The sequence below is a fragment of the Haliotis asinina genome, chromosome 8 (assembly GCF_037392515.1).
Source record: "Haliotis asinina isolate JCU_RB_2024 chromosome 8, JCU_Hal_asi_v2, whole genome shotgun sequence".
Classification (NCBI taxonomy): domain Eukaryota; kingdom Metazoa; phylum Mollusca; class Gastropoda; order Lepetellida; family Haliotidae; genus Haliotis; species Haliotis asinina.
Genome location: NC_090287.1, coordinates 39,539,078 through 39,557,897, shown reverse-complemented (window position 1 = coordinate 39,557,897; position 18,820 = coordinate 39,539,078). Strand labels below are relative to the sequence as shown.

Below are 18,820 nucleotides of genomic sequence, written 5' to 3'. Positions count from 1 at the left end.
GATGTTGCTGTAGACATTTTTTAAAATGAATTTTAGTCACACAACCCTGATGTATATATTTTTAAGCGATGTATAGTACTCCAATAAAGTTAAGGAAGCTTGAGTCTTTCATGTTACAGTGCCACATGTTGTTAACTTACTCTGTCTGAGGAGCGTATTTATGTCACTGAAGGTAGGATTGTCTTTTCCTTGAAAGGTTGGGATAAAAAAATGTTTTACAAAACACGACTGATTTGTTTTCAGCACATTAGTATATCCTGTGGGCAAGTGGGCTAATGATCAAGATTACCTGATTAAATTTTCAAGCATATTATGACAGGAACAATTTCTATCTTAAGAAGATTCTTAGATGCTTCCCCCTCACCAATGCCCCCCCTCAGGCCACACAAATACCATGGGGAACCATGGAGATCTTCAATAACCCACACTTGTCGTCAGAGGTCACTTACAGGATCAAGTGGTCAGACTCTCTGGCTTGGTCGACACATGTCATCATATCCCAGTTTCCTGGTTCGGTGCTTATAACATCAATCACATGATTGTCTAGTACAGCTATGATTTCAGTTATTGTTGCCTGATCGTTACCAAGTGTGGAAGTAAACAACTACATTACATAGGGCTATGGGATCATGCTGTTAGAATGCCAAATACTGCATTAAATAGCCTCAAATTACCCAAAAAGAGTAAGCTAGAATTTCTGATGCAGCCTGCAGTGAAAGAATGCCATGTTATCTGAGTATTCATGTCAATGTTGTGTTGAGTGTTTGAAACAATCCTGTCATGCAACTGGTCACAACAAATGTTAAACCACTTATCTACAATTTATTGGGTCACATCTGTGTAGTAGGGACAATCTTTACATCACCATGTCATACAGAAATTGTTCTGTTACAGAGCGGAATCTGATATGTTGTGCATTTCAGGCTTAAAAGCATTGGTTATTGCTATTCAAGAAAGGCCATAAACTTACTTAGTCTCGGAATATATGTGATTTTGATAGAAACAAACAAACCCATTTAAAAATTGAAAAGGAGCCCCAATGAGTTATGAGATTTGGAGATGAGATCCTTAACCTAAGGAAATCTAGACTAGATTCATTTAGGGCTTTAGCATTGCAGGGAGCCCAAGACAGTAGGGAAAATACTTTGGTTCAAGGACCATGAGACAGGCTAGTGAGGCTGTCACATTTCCCTGGTGACTTAGACAATGATTATTGATGCTGTCAACCAGATTGCTTCTCCAGTCTGGTGCCATTATTTCCAAACAACATTGCTGACAGTAAACTACAAAGTTCACTAATCCATTAGTAGCAGCATGTCAACATGGTGTAGTCAGGTGTGGCTTCAGACACGCCTGCAGCATGGAATGTCAGCAATTTCAATGGCATCAGTGTATCAAACTACATCAAGCATGCATGGGAGTTGTTATGAAACCAAGGCATTGTTCAGCCTGTGAATACCATGCTGAAGGTCTCCATGTAGACTACAAGTGTCATCAACAGATGCAGTCATGCAGGCTGGCTTGGGTTTCTGCAGATGCTTCACCTGCAGTAGACAAACACTTAGACTCTAAATATATATGATTTTGATCAAACCAAGGGTAAATTGAAAGGGAACCCCAGTGAGAAAGGGAACCAAAGACATGCTTCATTAAAGGTTTTCACCTTACAGAAAGAGTAGTATGGACAAGAAAAGTAGACAACGCTTTATCTCTGAATATATATATATTTTTTTTATCAAACCAAGGGTAAATTGAAATGGACCACAGGGGAAAAACTGAACAAGAAACTTGCTTCATTTAAGGTGTAGACAGGGAAATGATTGAAGGGAAAATGGAGGCTACTGTTTAATCTCTACATATATGTAATTTATGTAGACACAATTATTTTTAAACTGGAAAGGAGCCCCAGTGAAATGGGAGACTGACATGAGGAAATGTGGATTTGCTTCATATAGGGCAGGAGCTTTTCAGAACTGGCTGGGCAGAAGGGAAATGGTTCAGGGACTGTGAGACATACTACCTCTGCAGCACCCAATCCCCTCTCGGTTTTTACTGAATTATCCATCATCATGTTCAGTAATATTTTAATCATTTATTTTCGTTACTTTGAGCAAATGTATCATCTCCTGTTCATTCATCTGACGTGCTATGGTGTAGTGTTTGATATAGTTGTACAGAACAACCTCTCACTGCAACGTGTGCCCTTAAGTAAGTGCTTCAGATTATTTTTTGCTATTAAAGATGAACTCAAATGATATCCTTCAGATTAGATATCAATAGTTATCTTTTGGTATTCAATATGCCATACTCTCTTTGGTCCAGTCTGTGTCATGTTAGGAACTTTTTGGTGAACATTTTGTATAAATAATTTTACTCCTTATGATATTTCTGGTATTTTTGTACTTGTGTTCTGTCCCCACTCTATACCTCTTACATAAACTTACCACATTTAAATTAAATGAAGAATACTGTCTTTTATCATCCTAGTTGGAAAAAAATGGTGATACACAGAATAATATATCTGTCCATCCACCTGCCTGTCCATGATATGTCTTCTATTTTTAGAAGAGAATCTTTGAACAAAACTTGTTCACACTTGTTATATAGATCAATGTAGTGGTGACCTGATGCATTGTGATAACTTTGCTATATATTTTTTTTTACATTTTTAAATTTAAATATTGAAAAAATATTTGCTCTGTTGCACTATTACTTATGTCAGTAGATTATTGTGCACTTAATTTTTTGTTCTCATTGTTTTGGAATCAAAGTACAGATTCAAAGATTTTTTTTACTTCAAGTGTCATCTGTTTGTCATCCACCTTGTCATTCATGCTTGAAATCCTGGTCCTACTACAGGTTCTTTAAACTGACACCAGCAATGGTCACATTCATACTCACTATGCCAGCAGACATCCAGCACAAACATTTACATTATTATGTGAACTGCAGCAGTGTGCTGAACATGCAAGTGTACAAATAGTCAAGTATACTCAGTTTATCATGTTTTTACCTCCTTCAGAGGATCAATTCAAACCTAGAATGGAGGCTAGTTGAATAATGCTGCTCAACAACCTATGCAGGTTATAAGAGGCATGTTGTGTCCATGGCAGTTAACAAAGAACATGACATGTTCACCCTTAGTGCAAGGATCTTGTGTAAGCACTGATTTATGAAAATCCATTCACATAGTTTTACTGCTGTTTCCGTGATAGTTGGGAGTGATTATTTTCTGCTGACATTTTGTATTGAATGGATTGCGTGCTAAGGGTTGGGAAGTTATTTAACTGAGTGTAATCATACCTTCATGCATTGTTGCTTAGGTTGCATCATGAGACAGTTTACTAACTTCCCATCCAGGCACCTATTCACACCAAGAAATTGACCTTGTGTATGCATCTATCTTGTTCAAAAGTATTCAACATTATAATAATAATAGTAATAATTCATTTATATAGTGCCTAGTATCCATATGACTGGTTGCCCACTGGACGATGTGATCAAAATCTGATTATTATTACCCGGGATAACCCAAGCTGCCAGTTAGGCGCTGGAAGGTTACAGTCACATGACCAGGTACCCATTTACTGCTGGATGAACAGAGGTAGTTTTGAACAAACTCACTTGCCTTAAGTGAGATCACATGTGCCTCATCATGAGGCAGGACTGAAGCCCTAGAAACTCTCAGGAGTCAAGATACCGAACACAGTTGCCCATCCAGGGACTCTCCAAGCTCGACGTTGCATAACATGATTTTTAATGTCCTCCATATTTAAACTCCCATATATATTTCTTGATCATCCTTGACAGTGGTAATCTTAAAGCAGTATGTTTAATTGATTTGTTTGTTGTGTTGTTGTGAGTATTTTAATTTGCTCTGAACACCTTGAAAGTGAGTCAGTCACAGTTTTGTCAGTGACTTTCTACACTAGAAAGATCTGACTCTCTGGGATACAACTGGTCTTCAGCAACCCATGCTTGTAGTAAGAGGGAACTGACAGGATCTTGTGGTCAGGCTTTCTGGTTCACATGTGTCATCATGTCATAGATCAATGCTCATGATGGTGATGACTGGATGGTCTGCTCCAGACATGATTATTTATAACCTTAAGACAGACATGGTATTGCTGGGATATTGCTGAAACAAAAACCTTGATCACTCACCACACACTGCAGCCATATTGCTCTGATTTTTTTTAACCAATAAATCTACACTAGAACCAAGTCCACATCAGTACAAGATTAACTTCTGTGAATCATACAGATTTCAGTATTCAGATTAGTCCCTATGTAATGGCATTTTGTTGTATAGTAGATGCCCTAGAGATTGCACCTGCCCTGAAAACTGATAGCATTTTAAGCGTCATGGAATGTGTATCAGCAAGCACAGCCTTTGAAATTCACATAAGACCAAGATTACTAACTTATTTAAGGACAAGCAAAGATCCAAAGATGTTAATCCATAGTTTTTGGAAGCATTTGAGGGCTGTGATTTTAGAACATTTCCCAGTGCTTCATTTCTGCTTCAAACTGGAACTGAGAAAATGTAAACATGATGAATATATCAATTTAAGACAACTACAAATAAAATCTAAGAACTTGTGAAATTAGGTTTACACTGCAGTCCTGATGAAACTGAACCAGGAATCATATTGTGATGATATATTGCTTGAATATAGCATTGTTAAACAAAAAGGACACCAGCCCTTCAAATATCACAGAATTATTTATTTATTATATTCATGCAAGAAAAATTTCTTCCAGTTTGTAGTATTACCATGTAGAATTACCCTAGTAAGTGTAGAACCAATACAAAATTCTTCATCTCATTTTTGCAACTGAAACTTTTCCTTATAGTATAGGGATATCTGACAGCAACCGCAGAAACTCGTGGACATCTTTTTAATGATTGCAGGAAAACCCCAAATCTGACAAGACAGTTTCGAATATGGTTTGAAGAAACAACCAAGATGAAAATATCAGAATCAATTATCTTACTTGAAGGCCCCAAAGCATTCTGTTAAACCATTTGTATAATACTCTCAAAATGTATATCTATATGTGTAAAAACAAAGACATCAATTTGCATTTCCAAAGTTTGATAAAAAATATAAAGCAAATTTATGTTGAAAAGTGTATTTACAGCCCTGCCAATACCACAAAAAAAGGCAAATGGTCCACATTTATACTGACAGTTATAATATAAACACGCAGCCATCAAAATGCCCACACCCCTGTCTTCATCCATCTGTTCCTGTCCCCTTGTTCCTACTTCCTATTTCCACACTTTCACTCCTAGTACTTATCCTTCATGTGACCTAATTTTTCAATATATCATGTAAAGCAAATGTCATACAAGACCACGGATGTCACTTTCACATCCATGTACAATATCGTCATCTCTAATTGGATTAACAAAGTAGCATTGTGACCTCTTGTTTTATATATGCATTTATGTATCGCATGTGAACTTCTGTTCTAGCAATAATAATGAAAAAGAGAAAGTTTTATGACACTTTTAGCAATGTTTTAGCAGTATCGCAGCAGGGGACACCAGAAGTGGGCTTCACATATTGTGCACATGTGGGGAATCAAACCCAGGTCTTCTGCGTGATGAGCGAACACTGTAACTACTTGACTACTCGAGTGTCCCTTTTACATAATCAGTGACAAGTTAAACCATGGGATGTTAAAATTAACCTTACCATGGGATGTTAAAATTAACCTTAGCATTACCTATAGAAATCATGGGTGAGAGAATTGGTGAGAATTTTGAAAGCTGTTAACAGAATATCAGACACCTGATGTCAATTTGAACAAATCTCATACTTAGTCATGTGCATAAGTAACATGAAACTAGAACATGTGATCAGTGGACTTGTTTGTAGGACATTGTCAAAGTTCAAAATAACATGCATTACCTTGAAAAACTTAATAGGCACATCGGTGACAAAACGCTGTATTAGGTTTTTCAGACCATTCATAAAATTGCATAGGAAACATAACTGGAATTTAATGGATCGTGGAAATTAATATGTCATGATACTGGAAGAAAGATTCATAATTCTAACATTTGATGCTCTTGCCAAACATATTTTGTTTCCTGTACAGCTGTAACTATAGCAACAGCAGTAGTTAACGTGAAAAGGCAAGGTCTGTGAATCTGCTTGTTCTAGTCGAGACTCACAGGGATTAATTACTGTGCAACCCCACTGAGATACTACAACAGTTTGAATGACCTACACAGACACATTATTCATGCTTCATGCTGATCAGACCTTCCATTCATAATAACTTGACTGTCAAAAACCAGGCACGTATGAAGAAGTGGGATCAAACCACCAACCTCCCACCTGCTCTGTCCACCAGAGCATGCACACATGCAGTCAACACAAACACCAGGTTCGAACATCATCCTTGTAACATTGCATGATAGTTCAACTCTTGCCATTTGAAGGTGTGCTCCATCATCCAAGCAGATGACCACCATACATCATCAGTTTATGCCTTGGGAGTAGTTACGGAAATTGTGCATCTGTCCTCAGAAAATGAGGTTTTGTAAATCATAATTGTTGGGCATATGTCCATTATATGTACATGTATCATTTTGTATCCATGTATCCTTATGATCATGAGTTTCTACCCTGTAGGCAGCCAGGTATAAATATGTCCCAGAAGACTCTGGTTAGAAATGATCTTCAGTAACCCATGCTTGTCTTAGGAAGCAGCTTACTTGAACAGGTGATTGACTTGGTTGATACATCCCAGTCACATGGATGCTGATGCTGTTGATCACTGGATTATCTGGTTCAGACTCAATTATTTACGATTCAGCACCTCACAACTGGAATACTGCTGAGTTTGGTGTTAAACAACAATGAAACCAACTAACCATCTGTAAATTAGTCTTCACCAATCCCTAATGGTTGTAGGAGACGCCCCAACTGATCAGGTGGTCAGACTATTATGTATAACATTAAATGTATATGTGAACCTTGGCATGTATTTTGGTGCGGCATTAATATAAGCCATTTAGGCTTGTTTGCCTATCCTTTTCTTTCTTTTTGAAGGGTATAAAACATGTTTAAATCAGATGGTCAGGCTTTGTGACACATTTGATGGTGTGTCATCCTTCTCAGACAACCAGAACTGTTGTTCACAATATCAGCAGTTGGATTGTATTGTCCAGATTCATTATTTAATGTCTCCGTCATATAGACAGAGCATCGCTGAGAGGGCTTTCAACAACAAACAAGCAAGTTGGTGATACAGCACTCATCCAGATGCATCGATGACTCAGATTGTGTCACAAGACTAGATGTATGTGATACAGTGTTTCTGTTAACTGATGGCATTTTTTTGCTGGGTGTATGTAAATTGGATGGGGAATTCAGTAGCTGACGATCCATAGCACTGGCATTAATACTGTTGCAATAAGATGTATTACAGGAATAATATCATCAAATAAATTGTAGGGAAATCTTGTTCCATCTTCAGTGTCATATTAATCAATCTGTCGCTGACTATGAATTTATTATTCCTGTGGGAAATGACTTCCTGACGCTGTTGGAAAAAACAACAGCCCAGTAAAAATATCCTGTTCTGTCGGTGTGACTGTATCAATCAATTTGTGTGATGTTACAGTGATTGTTTACAAGGAACCTTTGGGGATGGGACTTCCAGATTTATGTAACAAATGTCATGGTTATAATTAGCAGTGGGAAAATTCAGCAATGGCATCCTATGTAGCTACCATATGCATGTCATGTCATGTCGTCATGTCATGTCATGTCATGTCATGTCATGTCATGTCATGTCATCCACATGCCCCACCAATTGATAACAGCTGTATTCCTTGGAAGCCATATTTGTATTGGCTCAATTTTGTGTGTTTTGTGATTTTGTCAAAATTAGGGGAAATGTATTTTATGTGAAAAATATACATGCTTTTCTCACTGTTACTACAGCTAGAACTGAGTGAGTGATTTAGGTTTTTCGCTGCTTTTAGCAATATTACAACAATACCATGGCAGGGAACACCAGAAATGGGCTTCACAAAAACTAGAAATGAAAACATCAGTATATTTGCTGCTGTGAGTGTGGAGTGTTTAATAAGTTGGTATAAGTTTGCAAGTGCACATTGGGTGAAATATAATTTTTAAAATTCAGAGGACTACATTTTCATATTTACAGATGAAAGAAATCATTCATTGTCACCGTCTTTCAGTGTTTTGTAATATATGAGTGGTACATATTCAGGAGAACATATTTTCTGCATGTTAAACTTAACTGATTGCTGTATAAGTAGGTCAGGGTTTCATAGTGCCTTGTGTGTTGAGGTCATTAGTACTATCCAGTGTGTGTCACCTTTAGAATATAGGTGTGTACAAAACATGTAGATAACATAACACAAGTGTCTTTTTTAGAACTGGTGAATAGGAACAAGTTGTTGAACACTTTTATTCCCAAGTTTTTAGACATATCATTGTGTTGGTGTTTGTGTATTTGTGTGTGTGTGTGTGTTGACAAATTCAAACACAAGGTAGAGAGAAATATCTTTCAAAACCCTGGTGTTGTCACTGATTTTGAGAGGTCAATTAATGTATTTTTCAAATATATGTCCATTTACACCTAATGGAATTTGTTTTAAGGACTGCCTATCAGGATTTTCTTTTAATTCAAGTATTTTTAAAAATTTGTTTATTTCTATTACAATATAATAAATTGTGAATTCCCTCAGGTTTGATTGCTTTGTATTTTTGTATGTGCTAAGGTTCAGATGTCACTATGACAGTGTAGTGGTCGATGTGACCTAAATATTTAGTCACTCACTCACTCACTCACTCACTCAGTACAATGTAATGGTTTGATATCAGAACATCATACATTCAAGTTCATCATTCCAAAGATTCAGTATTTTATTTTATTTATCATGTTGTCAAGGTCACTTAGGTAAATTTGAATGTGTTATCACTGTCTGAATACCTATGTTAGTCTACAATAAGCACCTGTTTGTATTCAGAAGAGCGATCTCCTGTTGGACTAAGATAAATGCACAATGTGTCAGCACACCGAGACAGATATGTCAGCATCCCCGTTGAACCAACTTGTTCAAACTGTTGGCAACCCATTTACATTTTTAGCTCCATATACACAAAAGACAACTTGTGCTCATTTTCATCACTGTACATGTTTTCAGTAGACTGAACTGTTATCATTTGGAATATATTTTTTAGTTTGACATGACTGAACAGAATTTGACAAAACATGGCCTTCAGACTTGAGGCCATAATAGTGACTAATACTGTATTACTGCATCACCAAGCTAAATCTAAGTAAGTCAACAAGCAGACAGACCTGCAGACAAGATACAGCTTTATTGCCTGAAGTTTTTCACTATATGTCAACAAGCAGATGATTATGTGTGGTCATGTATATGATTTCAGCCAACCTGGACGAGGAGGTGAGTGACCGGTGTATGGGGGAACTCACAGGGGCCAGTCACAAGTATGGCCGATCTTGCATCATCAGTGACCAGTGTGTGAAGACCATGACGCTACGTGGACTGACAGAGTATGGCCTCACTCACCAGATTCTCTGGACAATGGTAGCAGAGAAGGTATAATTCTGACACACAGTGATATACTTTTTTGAAGTGGCATGATGGGGTAGCCTTGACAGGAAAGTGGTCACTGGTTGCGCCAAAGACCCAGGGCTCAATTCCCCCCATGGGTACAATGTGTGAAGCCCATTTCTGGTATGATATTGCTGGAATGTTGCTCAAAGTGACATTTCTGAAACCTCAGAAACATGCTGTAACTTGAAATTGGATTCAGTTTGCAAACAGAATTCCTGTTGAGTCACAGTGTGTGAGCTCAAAGCAAACAGTGAGTCTGGAGTAATGCATGTCATAGCCATTTACTTCTTTGACAAGCTGTCAAGCCAAGAAACAGGATTAGGGTGCAAGAGGGTTTGAACCAGGATAGGTTTGTGTCTTGTTCAAGGGATGTAACTCTGTATAGCTAATTGCAGCACCATAGTCAGGATTTCCCATATCTAGAGCAATAGTCCAGCAGCTGCAGCCTTTGGTGTCCACATCTCCCATCACTTGAGGCACAGTAGAGAATGTCCATGCTATCAAGAAACCAAGGAACTTCCTATGATTTACCACAGTTCAAGGAATTGGGAACGCATTCAAAAAGAACAGTGTTATACTGGTGCAAACAGAGATGTTCCAGAGATTTTCTAGTACATCCCATATCAATGTTTCAGTTATCTGAAAACGTAAAACAAAACGTAAACACAAATGCCTTAGGACCATGTCTGACCTTTTCTTGCCATGTGTAGCCTTATCCACATGTCTGACAATGTGTAACCCTGTATTACCTCTGGTGTGTTGTTCCAGGCTGGCTGTCTCCAGGAGATGAAGAAGGTCATCCAGGATCAGGGTTTCCCCGATGTGGAAACTCTGCAGTTGGAGTTCTGCACCAACAACTACTACGAGATGCTGGCTGTTGTCCACATCTATATGAAGGGGGTCATCAGGAACGAGTACCAGGACCTCTTTCTGGAGCAACGTATGTAGCAACATTCTGACCATCTGTTTCCTCTCTCTGTGTAGACTATCAAGCATTTGCCCTAGTATGAGACAATTAAATCTAGCACCCACTGACTGAGTCCAATCGGTAGGGATTCCAGATAAGACTGTTGATTCCCATCAAACTTTTCTTCTTCTTGGTGATATGTCTTTGTATTCAAAAATGCATGAAGCAAGGCTTATGATGTCAGACACTGCTTGGTCTGGTCCTGTTTAAGTTTCCTAAAGGTGGAATACGTATGACTGCAGTGTTAATTTGTTTGCTTTGTTGTTTAACACTGCACTCAGCAATATTCCAGCTATATAGCGTTGATCTGTAAATAATTGAGTCTGGACCAAACAATCCTATGATCAACTGCATTTGCATTGATCTATGCAATTGGTATACGTTGACTTCTGACAACCAAGTCAGCATTGGTTGCTGAAGACCAATTCTATCCCAGATCTTCACAGGTTACTGGAGTGTTAAACAAAGCACATCAAATAAACATCTACCTGTAGTAATTAGCTTTTGATACAGGTGTGAACAATAATCAATAATAATATTATATGATGCTTACATCAGTGTACATTATGGATGTTGTCATCCTTTTATGTAGAACAAACAAAGACACGACTGGCCCATTAAAAATAAAGATTTCTGTCTTGTTTTCATCAGTCAGCAATTTTCCAGGTGTATTACCAGTGAAAGATACAATAAAACCAGTGGTTGATAGTATGACCAGCACCCCTCACTACCAAACAGTACTACGCACATTCAGCTGCAACACACCAAACTAGACATAACTGAGTCATGACTAGCAGACGTTGAAACATGTTTGGAAAGGTAATTATAGATTTGACAAAGATGACAACCACATGCCTTTGATACCATGTGTCCTGGAGCAACTTATTACTTGGATATGTCAATCAATCATTATAGGCTGACAGATAGTGTGGAGGATGTCCTCTTCACTTCATACTGTAACCAGACACACCGTCATGATTAAACAACTGGCTGGTGAAAGCTTATTGATTACGACTTTTTTCAGCTTTTTAATATCCTTTAGATGTCTCTATAGTGTTTTTATCTATAAAATTATTATCTCAGAAGACATTCTATCAGCTATTATATATAATGCATATTTTCTTTCAATACATTTTTATCCCCCCGGGATGTAATGCGGGGGGATATAGTTGACGTCTCGTCTGTCTGTCTGTCCGTCCGTAATCATGTTGTTTCTGGAGCATAATTCAAAAACCGTTCAATATTTTTAGACCAAAATTGTTAGATATAATAATCTGAACCTGTGGTTGTGCCTTTTGCTATTTACAGATATTTGGCATTTTTATTTTTTTTGTTTTTCCTTGGAACATTTTTGGTGTTAGTTTAACAATGGGGTGCGCTTTATTTTCAAAGCAGAAGTTAAAAAACATTCAATGTTTTTCTGCAAAACTTGGTAGATATATCATTCAGAACCTAAAGTGGTGCCTTTTGCTATGTACAGGTTTTTGTGATTTATTATTTGCTCGGTTTCCATGGACATGTTTCGGACTTGATGTTTCAGTCTCCAAATGGAGGGATGGGCTTCGTTTCTGGAGCACAACTCGAAAACCATTCAATACTTTTCTGCAAAACACAGTAGATATATCAATCAGAACCCAAAGTGGTGCCTTTCGCTATGTACAGGTTTTTGTGATTTATTATTTTCTCGGTTTCCATGGAAACTTTTTTGACTTAGTCTCAAAAGAGAGAGGTGTGTTTCGTTTCCTGAGCAGAACTCAAAAACTTCTTAATATCTGTCAGGAAAACTTAGTAGATATGACCCCAAAGTGGTGCCTTTTGCTATTTACAGGTTATTGTGATTTACCATTTTCTCAGTTTCCACAGAAACGATTCTGACTTAATCACAAAATGGAGGGATGAGCTTCGTTTCTGGAGCACAACTCGATAACTTTCAGCAAAAAACTTGGCAGATATGTGAGGCAGACCCCAAAGTGGTGCCTTTTGCTATTTACAGGTTATTGTGATTTACCATTTTCTCAGTTTCCACAGAAACGATTCTGACTTAATCACAAAATGGAGGGATGAGCTTCGTTTCTGGAGCACAACTCGATAACTTTCAGCAAAACTTGGCAGATATGTGAGGCAGACCCCAAAGTGATGCCTTTTGCTATTTACAGGTTGTTGTGATTTACCATTTTCTCAGTTTCCACAGAAACGATTCTGACTTAATCACAAAATGGAGGGATGAGCTTCGTTTCTGGAGCACAACTCGATAACTTTCAGCAAAACTTGGCAGATATGTGAGGCAGACCCCAAAGTGATGCCTTTTGCTATTTACAGGTTATTGTGATTTACCATTTTCTCAGTTTCCACAGAAACGATTCTGACTTAATCACCAAATGGAGGGATGAGCTTCGTTTCTGGAGCACAACTCGATAACTTTCAGCAAAACTTGGCAGATATGTGAGGCAGACCCCAAAGTGATGCCTTTTGCTATTTACAGGTTATTGTGATTTACCATTTTCTCAGTTTCCACAGAAACGATTCTGACTTAATCACAAAATGGAGGGATGAGCTTCGTTTCTAGAGCACAACTCAATAACTTTCAGCAAAACTTGGCAGATATGTGAGGCAGACCCCAAAGTGGTGCCTTTTGCTATTTACAGGTTATTGTGATTTACCATTTTCTCAGTTTCCACAGAAACGATTCTGACTTAATCACAAAATGGAGGGATGAGCTTCGTTTCTAGAGCACAACTCGATAACTTTCAGCAAAACTTGGCAGATATGTGAGGCAGACCCCAAAGTGATGCCTTTTGCTATTTACAGGTTATTGTGATTTACCATTTCCTCAGTTTCCACAGAAACGATTCTGACTTAATCACAAAATGGAGGGATGAGCTTCGTTTCTGGAGCACAACTCGATAACTTTCAGCAAAACTTGGCAGATATGTGAGGCAGACCCCAAAGTGTTGCCTTTTGCTATTTACAGGTTATTGTGATTTACCATTTTCTCAGTTTCCACAGAAACGATTCTGACTTAATCACAAAATGGAGGGATGAGCTTCGTTTCTGGAGCACAACTCGATAACTTTCAGCAAAACTTGGCAGATATGTGAGGCAGACCCCAAAGTGGTGCCTTTTGCTATTTACAGGTTATTGTGATTTACCATTTTCTCAGTTTCCACAGAAACGATTCTGACTTAATCACAAAATGGAGGGATGAGCTTCGTTTCTAGAGCACAACTCGATAACTTTCAGCAAAACTTGGCAGATATGTGAGGCAGACCCCAAAGTGATGCCTTTTGCTATTTACAGGTTATTGTGATTTACCATTTTCTCAGTTTCCACAGAAACGATTCTGACTTAATCACCAAATGGAGGGATGTGCTTCGTTTCTGGAGCACAACTCGATAACTTTCAGCAAAACTTGTGAGGCAGACCACAAAGTGGTGCCCTTTGCTATTTACAAAGTTTTGGCATTTCTATTTTTCCCGGTTTCCATAAAAACAATTCAAAAGTGAAGGATGGGCTTCATTTCCAGAGCACAACTTGAAAACCATTTCATATCTTTCAACAGATCTTGGCAGATATATGAGACAGATCTTGAAGTGGTGCCTTTTGCTGTTTACGGATATATGGCATTTATATTTTTTATGATTTCCATGGAAACTATTCAAACTTCATCTAAAAAAGTATCAAGTAACCTTCAGATGATTTGTCCTTTCACGTATGTGAGGGCCGGGAGCATATGTCACCTTCTGATGACTCTTGGTTTTTTTTATTTCAATACATGTCTGTATGGTGGTCTGATCTATGAGATTGTCATCTTGAACATAGTATTTCAGTGCCCTTAATAACATAACTCATGATGTGAATTCCCAGCGGTATTCTTGTTACCTGTGAACTTTGTGTCATACATAGCAGTTTAAACATATGTGAGCTTGGTAGTGTGTGTGTGTTTGGGGGTTTATTTATATACAATAATGCTTTATCATCAGACAGTAATATTTTCATGCTGTTATTATAATTGAGAAATAATGAAATACGTTCATTATAGATGTGTAATCACCAGATTAAGGAGATGTTTCTGACTTCAACTGTGATCTGTCGTATAAATCATAATTTCCATAATTTTGTATGATGAACCATGTTCGTTACCTTTCCTTGTTTAAGATGCATGGAGGCGGTGGGGTAGCATTGTGATTAGGGCATTTGTTCATCATACTGAAGATTGGGGTACACTCACTCACACTCACTCACTCACTTACTCACTCACTCACTCATACCATCCGGCCATGATGATTGTCCACAATATTGTTTTTGGTGTTATTTGGAATGATTTCTTCTCACTAATCATTGAATGACAGTTAGAGGTGATATAAATCAATGAGGACATTTGTTGATGTCTCTCATTAAAGAGTGATAGTGAAAATGTCAATGTTGACACTTTTTATTTGACATATATACTGATGTGGAATGTAATTGAACCATTTGCATACTTAGACAAATGGGACGTTGTTTAACACTGCTGAAATACTGCTGCACATTCCAGTAAGATACCCCCAAAATAATGTGAAGACTTTTTAACAGCAAGGGTATTAAGATGGACTCCATCCGTCTGTCCTTGCAAATTTGTCCTTTCCGGAGCAGAGCTAGGCACGTAGATAGGTCAGGTAGTGAACTGGTGAATTTTGGTAGTTTTGAATTTCTTAATAAAATATTTTTCACATTTCCATTGCATAAATATTTACTTCAACTGAAATGTGTGTTGGTGCTGTTTTTCCGGTGCAGAACTTTAAAACTGTTTCTTCACCAAACTTGGCACCAGTCTAGTGGTGAATAGTGTTTTCACAGTTTTGGATTTTTGAATAAAATAATGTTTGCATGACTATTGCAACTAGGTGGACTTCGACTTAAACTGGTGGTAGTGATCCTTCCCGGAGCAGAACTTAAAAACCTGTCAGTACTCTCTTTCTACTTTGTGGATATCCCAGAACCCAATGACATAATTAACAGACACACTCAAAATCAACATTACTGAGGTACATGAAAATATACGCTGGACATAGTCCTAGCCAGTTCACGCATTCATGAAAAGTATTTTACCAGTTCTGGGGCTATTGATGACTTTATCTTCCTGTTATTTATTCTTAGATGTATTATACTTATTATATAGTATGACCAGAAATCACTGAGACTTTAAAGATTTTATTTTTTCACTCATTATGCACATATTAAATGTGAATATTAGCAGAACATAACTCCAGATTCAGAAACAGGTGAACACTTAGTATTCTGGTCAGTCACGCTGAGCAGCAATGCAGGCTTCAATGCGGTCTGGAATACTACTGATCAGTGAAGGTAGAAAGTCGTGGTCCATGCTGTCCCATTATCGGACCACCTCTTCTTTCGTTTCAGCAATATTTGTCAGATTTTTCTTATTGACACTTTCCTTCATAAGTCCCCAAACATTTTCTGTTGGATTTAGATCAGGGCTGTATCTAGGTCAGTCTAATAGTGTCATATTTTTGGCCCGAAACCAGGCGTGTGATTGCTTTGAACGATGTTTTGGATCGTTCTTCTGCTGGAAAATCACAAAATGTCCATAGTACACATGAGCAGATGGAAGTAAATGTCCCTCGAGAATATCTGTGTACCACTCACTGTTCATATACCCTTCAAATACACAGAGGGGCGATGTCGCTAACAGAGATATATGCACACATACTTTGGGCGCTGATAGAAAGGTTTTTCAGTTTGTTTGGTCCAGAATTTCAGTGAATTAGGAAACAGCCACACAGAACATTCATCTGACAAAATCACATTGTCCCAGTTAAGATTTCTATACTGTAAGCACCAGTTCAACCTTTGTTCTTTTGGTTCCGGTTTCATGATCGGTGATGGAATTGCTTGGCTTTTCTGCCAACCCACAGCACGAAGCTCAGTTCTAATTGTCTCCTTACAGACAGCCACTGTTCCTCTATCAGTCATATCCAGCTTTAAGTTTTCTGAACTCCTTCATTTGTTTTAGAAACAAATACCAAGCCATCACTGACTGTCAGTTTTCTGGGTCAGTTACCTGCACCTACCTGGTGTTCAATGCCATATCCATTTGCAATATTTTTCAAAACATGATAAACAGTGGAAAAGTAGATACCTGTTCTACTTGAAGTCCCTTCAACTAATCTGGTGTCCTTGTTATGATACTTTAAAATCAACTTCCTCTTCTCTAAGTCATCCATACTGAGGATCACTGAAACTGCTAGCAAGTAAACAAAGGGGATAACAGAGTTATCTCTCTTGAATGAGACCAACCACTTGATAGCTGGCCAAGGTTATTTATGCTGGAAATCCAGTTAAACATATTCCTAAAATTCTCAATAATTTCTGGTCATACTTTATCAATTTATCATATATATTTTAAGATAACTTTATAAATAAGAAATATTTACCCACAAAACAAATAATACAGTAGAGTGCACAGTTTCGCAGAGTTAAGGGGACCGAGACTTGCCAAATCATTGTAGACTTAAGCTGAAATCCTGTGTAATTTATTCCTTAGGTTCTCTCTTTCTTTCAGGTACAGACACTTCTAAAAATTATTACCCATAAACCAAACATAGAACTATTTTGCTTATTTCTTTGTTGTTCTGTTTTGGCATCACTTTAAAAAGAATGTGCAAGTCTGCCCAAGCCATTTCTAATTTACATTCTTCTTGTTTGTAGAGTTTGTGTGCCCCAACATTGGCTTCTACGAGCACCTTACTCACGACTATCTCCAGCAGGTGCTCTCATGGCAGATGGAGTCTGGTTGCTTTGGTGATGCAGATCGTGGCAAAAAGAAGAAGAAGAAACATAAGCATGCTGAGGACCTGTTCAACCGCACTGAGTACCAACTCATGAATGCCAACATGGCTGACAAGTCGCACAAGTTGCTCCACAATAATCAAAACAATGTTGTCAAAATGAATGCTGCTTTACCAAATGGCATGCTGGCCAAAAAATTAAATGGGAACCAATCAAAAGTAGGGATTTACCAGTCGAAAAGGCGCAGCCTGAATAATGAACAGAATGTGAATCCACTTCTATTTCATCAGAAGGCACAGGCAGTGAAGGTTAAACCTTTGCCTGGCAATACAGGAAGTATTTCAAAACAACATCCTGTGAAACAAATGTATATGGGAACTTCTGTGAACAAAGTTCAGCACGGTATGGCTGTTGGAAATGGCTTTCATCAACCAAATCAAAATCAGCCTCGGAAGGTAGCACATAATAACTTTAAACTAAACCAGCACCAAGTGAACATTCCCAAAGCTTTGATTGGTCGGACTACAGGGAGACAACTCTCATATGTACAGTCTCGTGGACCACAAAGAAAACTTTTGGTGGAGAAATCTATGGAAGGTTTGTTTGTGTTTTTATTACTCTGAATAACCGTATACATTTTCCTGTATGTAACTGAAGGAATCTGGCTTCTGAGGCACCACATTTTTGCGTGCAGAGTTGCTTTCTGACAAAGGAGAATGGTTTGAGCAATCCCATATTTGTTCTGATTATGTCAGCTCCTAGTTTTTACTAAAATTACCTCAAAATACATTTGAGGTATTTCTATCAGGTTGTCAAATGAATGTTTCAAATTTGATATTATTTTTGTCAGACTACAGGTTTTGACTGTTGGATTGCAGCTAATCTCTTGGCAATGAAGATGACTTGGAGAATGACGACATTTTTTATAGATATACAACTTGTTTTATTCTTTGAAAGGCTATGTTTTGATGTAGATTCAGATGTCATTGTCAACAGTTGTCATCATTCTTCATCAACCCCAAAATGCCATCAAAGAAATCAGATGATGTGGACTTTCTCTTCCTTTTGTTTTTGTACTTGAATGTAAAGAAACTTGCCTGGCTCTCTTTCAATATCAGATACAGATCAACAAGAGGCAGTAAACTCTGTCAAGCACTTCCTATCAAAAGACATTCAAGTTATATTCTCTTTATAAATAAAACAATTAAAATTTTTCTATTTGTAAACACTGGTGACCATTACAGCTAAATACAGCTACAAGCTTGAGTGCAAAGTAATCAGTTAAATGGTTTGACTGTGATGTTACGGTAACTGATTGTGTCATATTTGTCTCCAAAATGTCCTGATTCAGTTTAACTGAAGTGAAACCTTCTGAATTTGCTGACATTGCTGGTGTTCACTCAAGTGACATTTTGGTGATTAGTACC

At 37.8% G+C, this 18,820-nt stretch overlaps 1 protein-coding gene across 1 annotated transcript in view; it reads left to right on the top strand.

Moving 5' to 3' along the window:
* LOC137294834 (uncharacterized) overlaps positions 1-18,820 on the top strand; it is a 37,134-nt gene that overhangs the window by 16,453 nt on the left and 1,861 nt on the right. Inside the window, exons 3-5 of the mRNA XM_067825956.1 lie at positions 9,447-9,619; positions 10,406-10,577; positions 17,313-17,990. Coding sequence (XP_067682057.1) covers positions 9,447-9,619; positions 10,406-10,577; positions 17,313-17,990 — 1,023 coding nt within the window. The remainder of the gene's footprint in view (positions 1-9,446; positions 9,620-10,405; positions 10,578-17,312; positions 17,991-18,820) is intronic.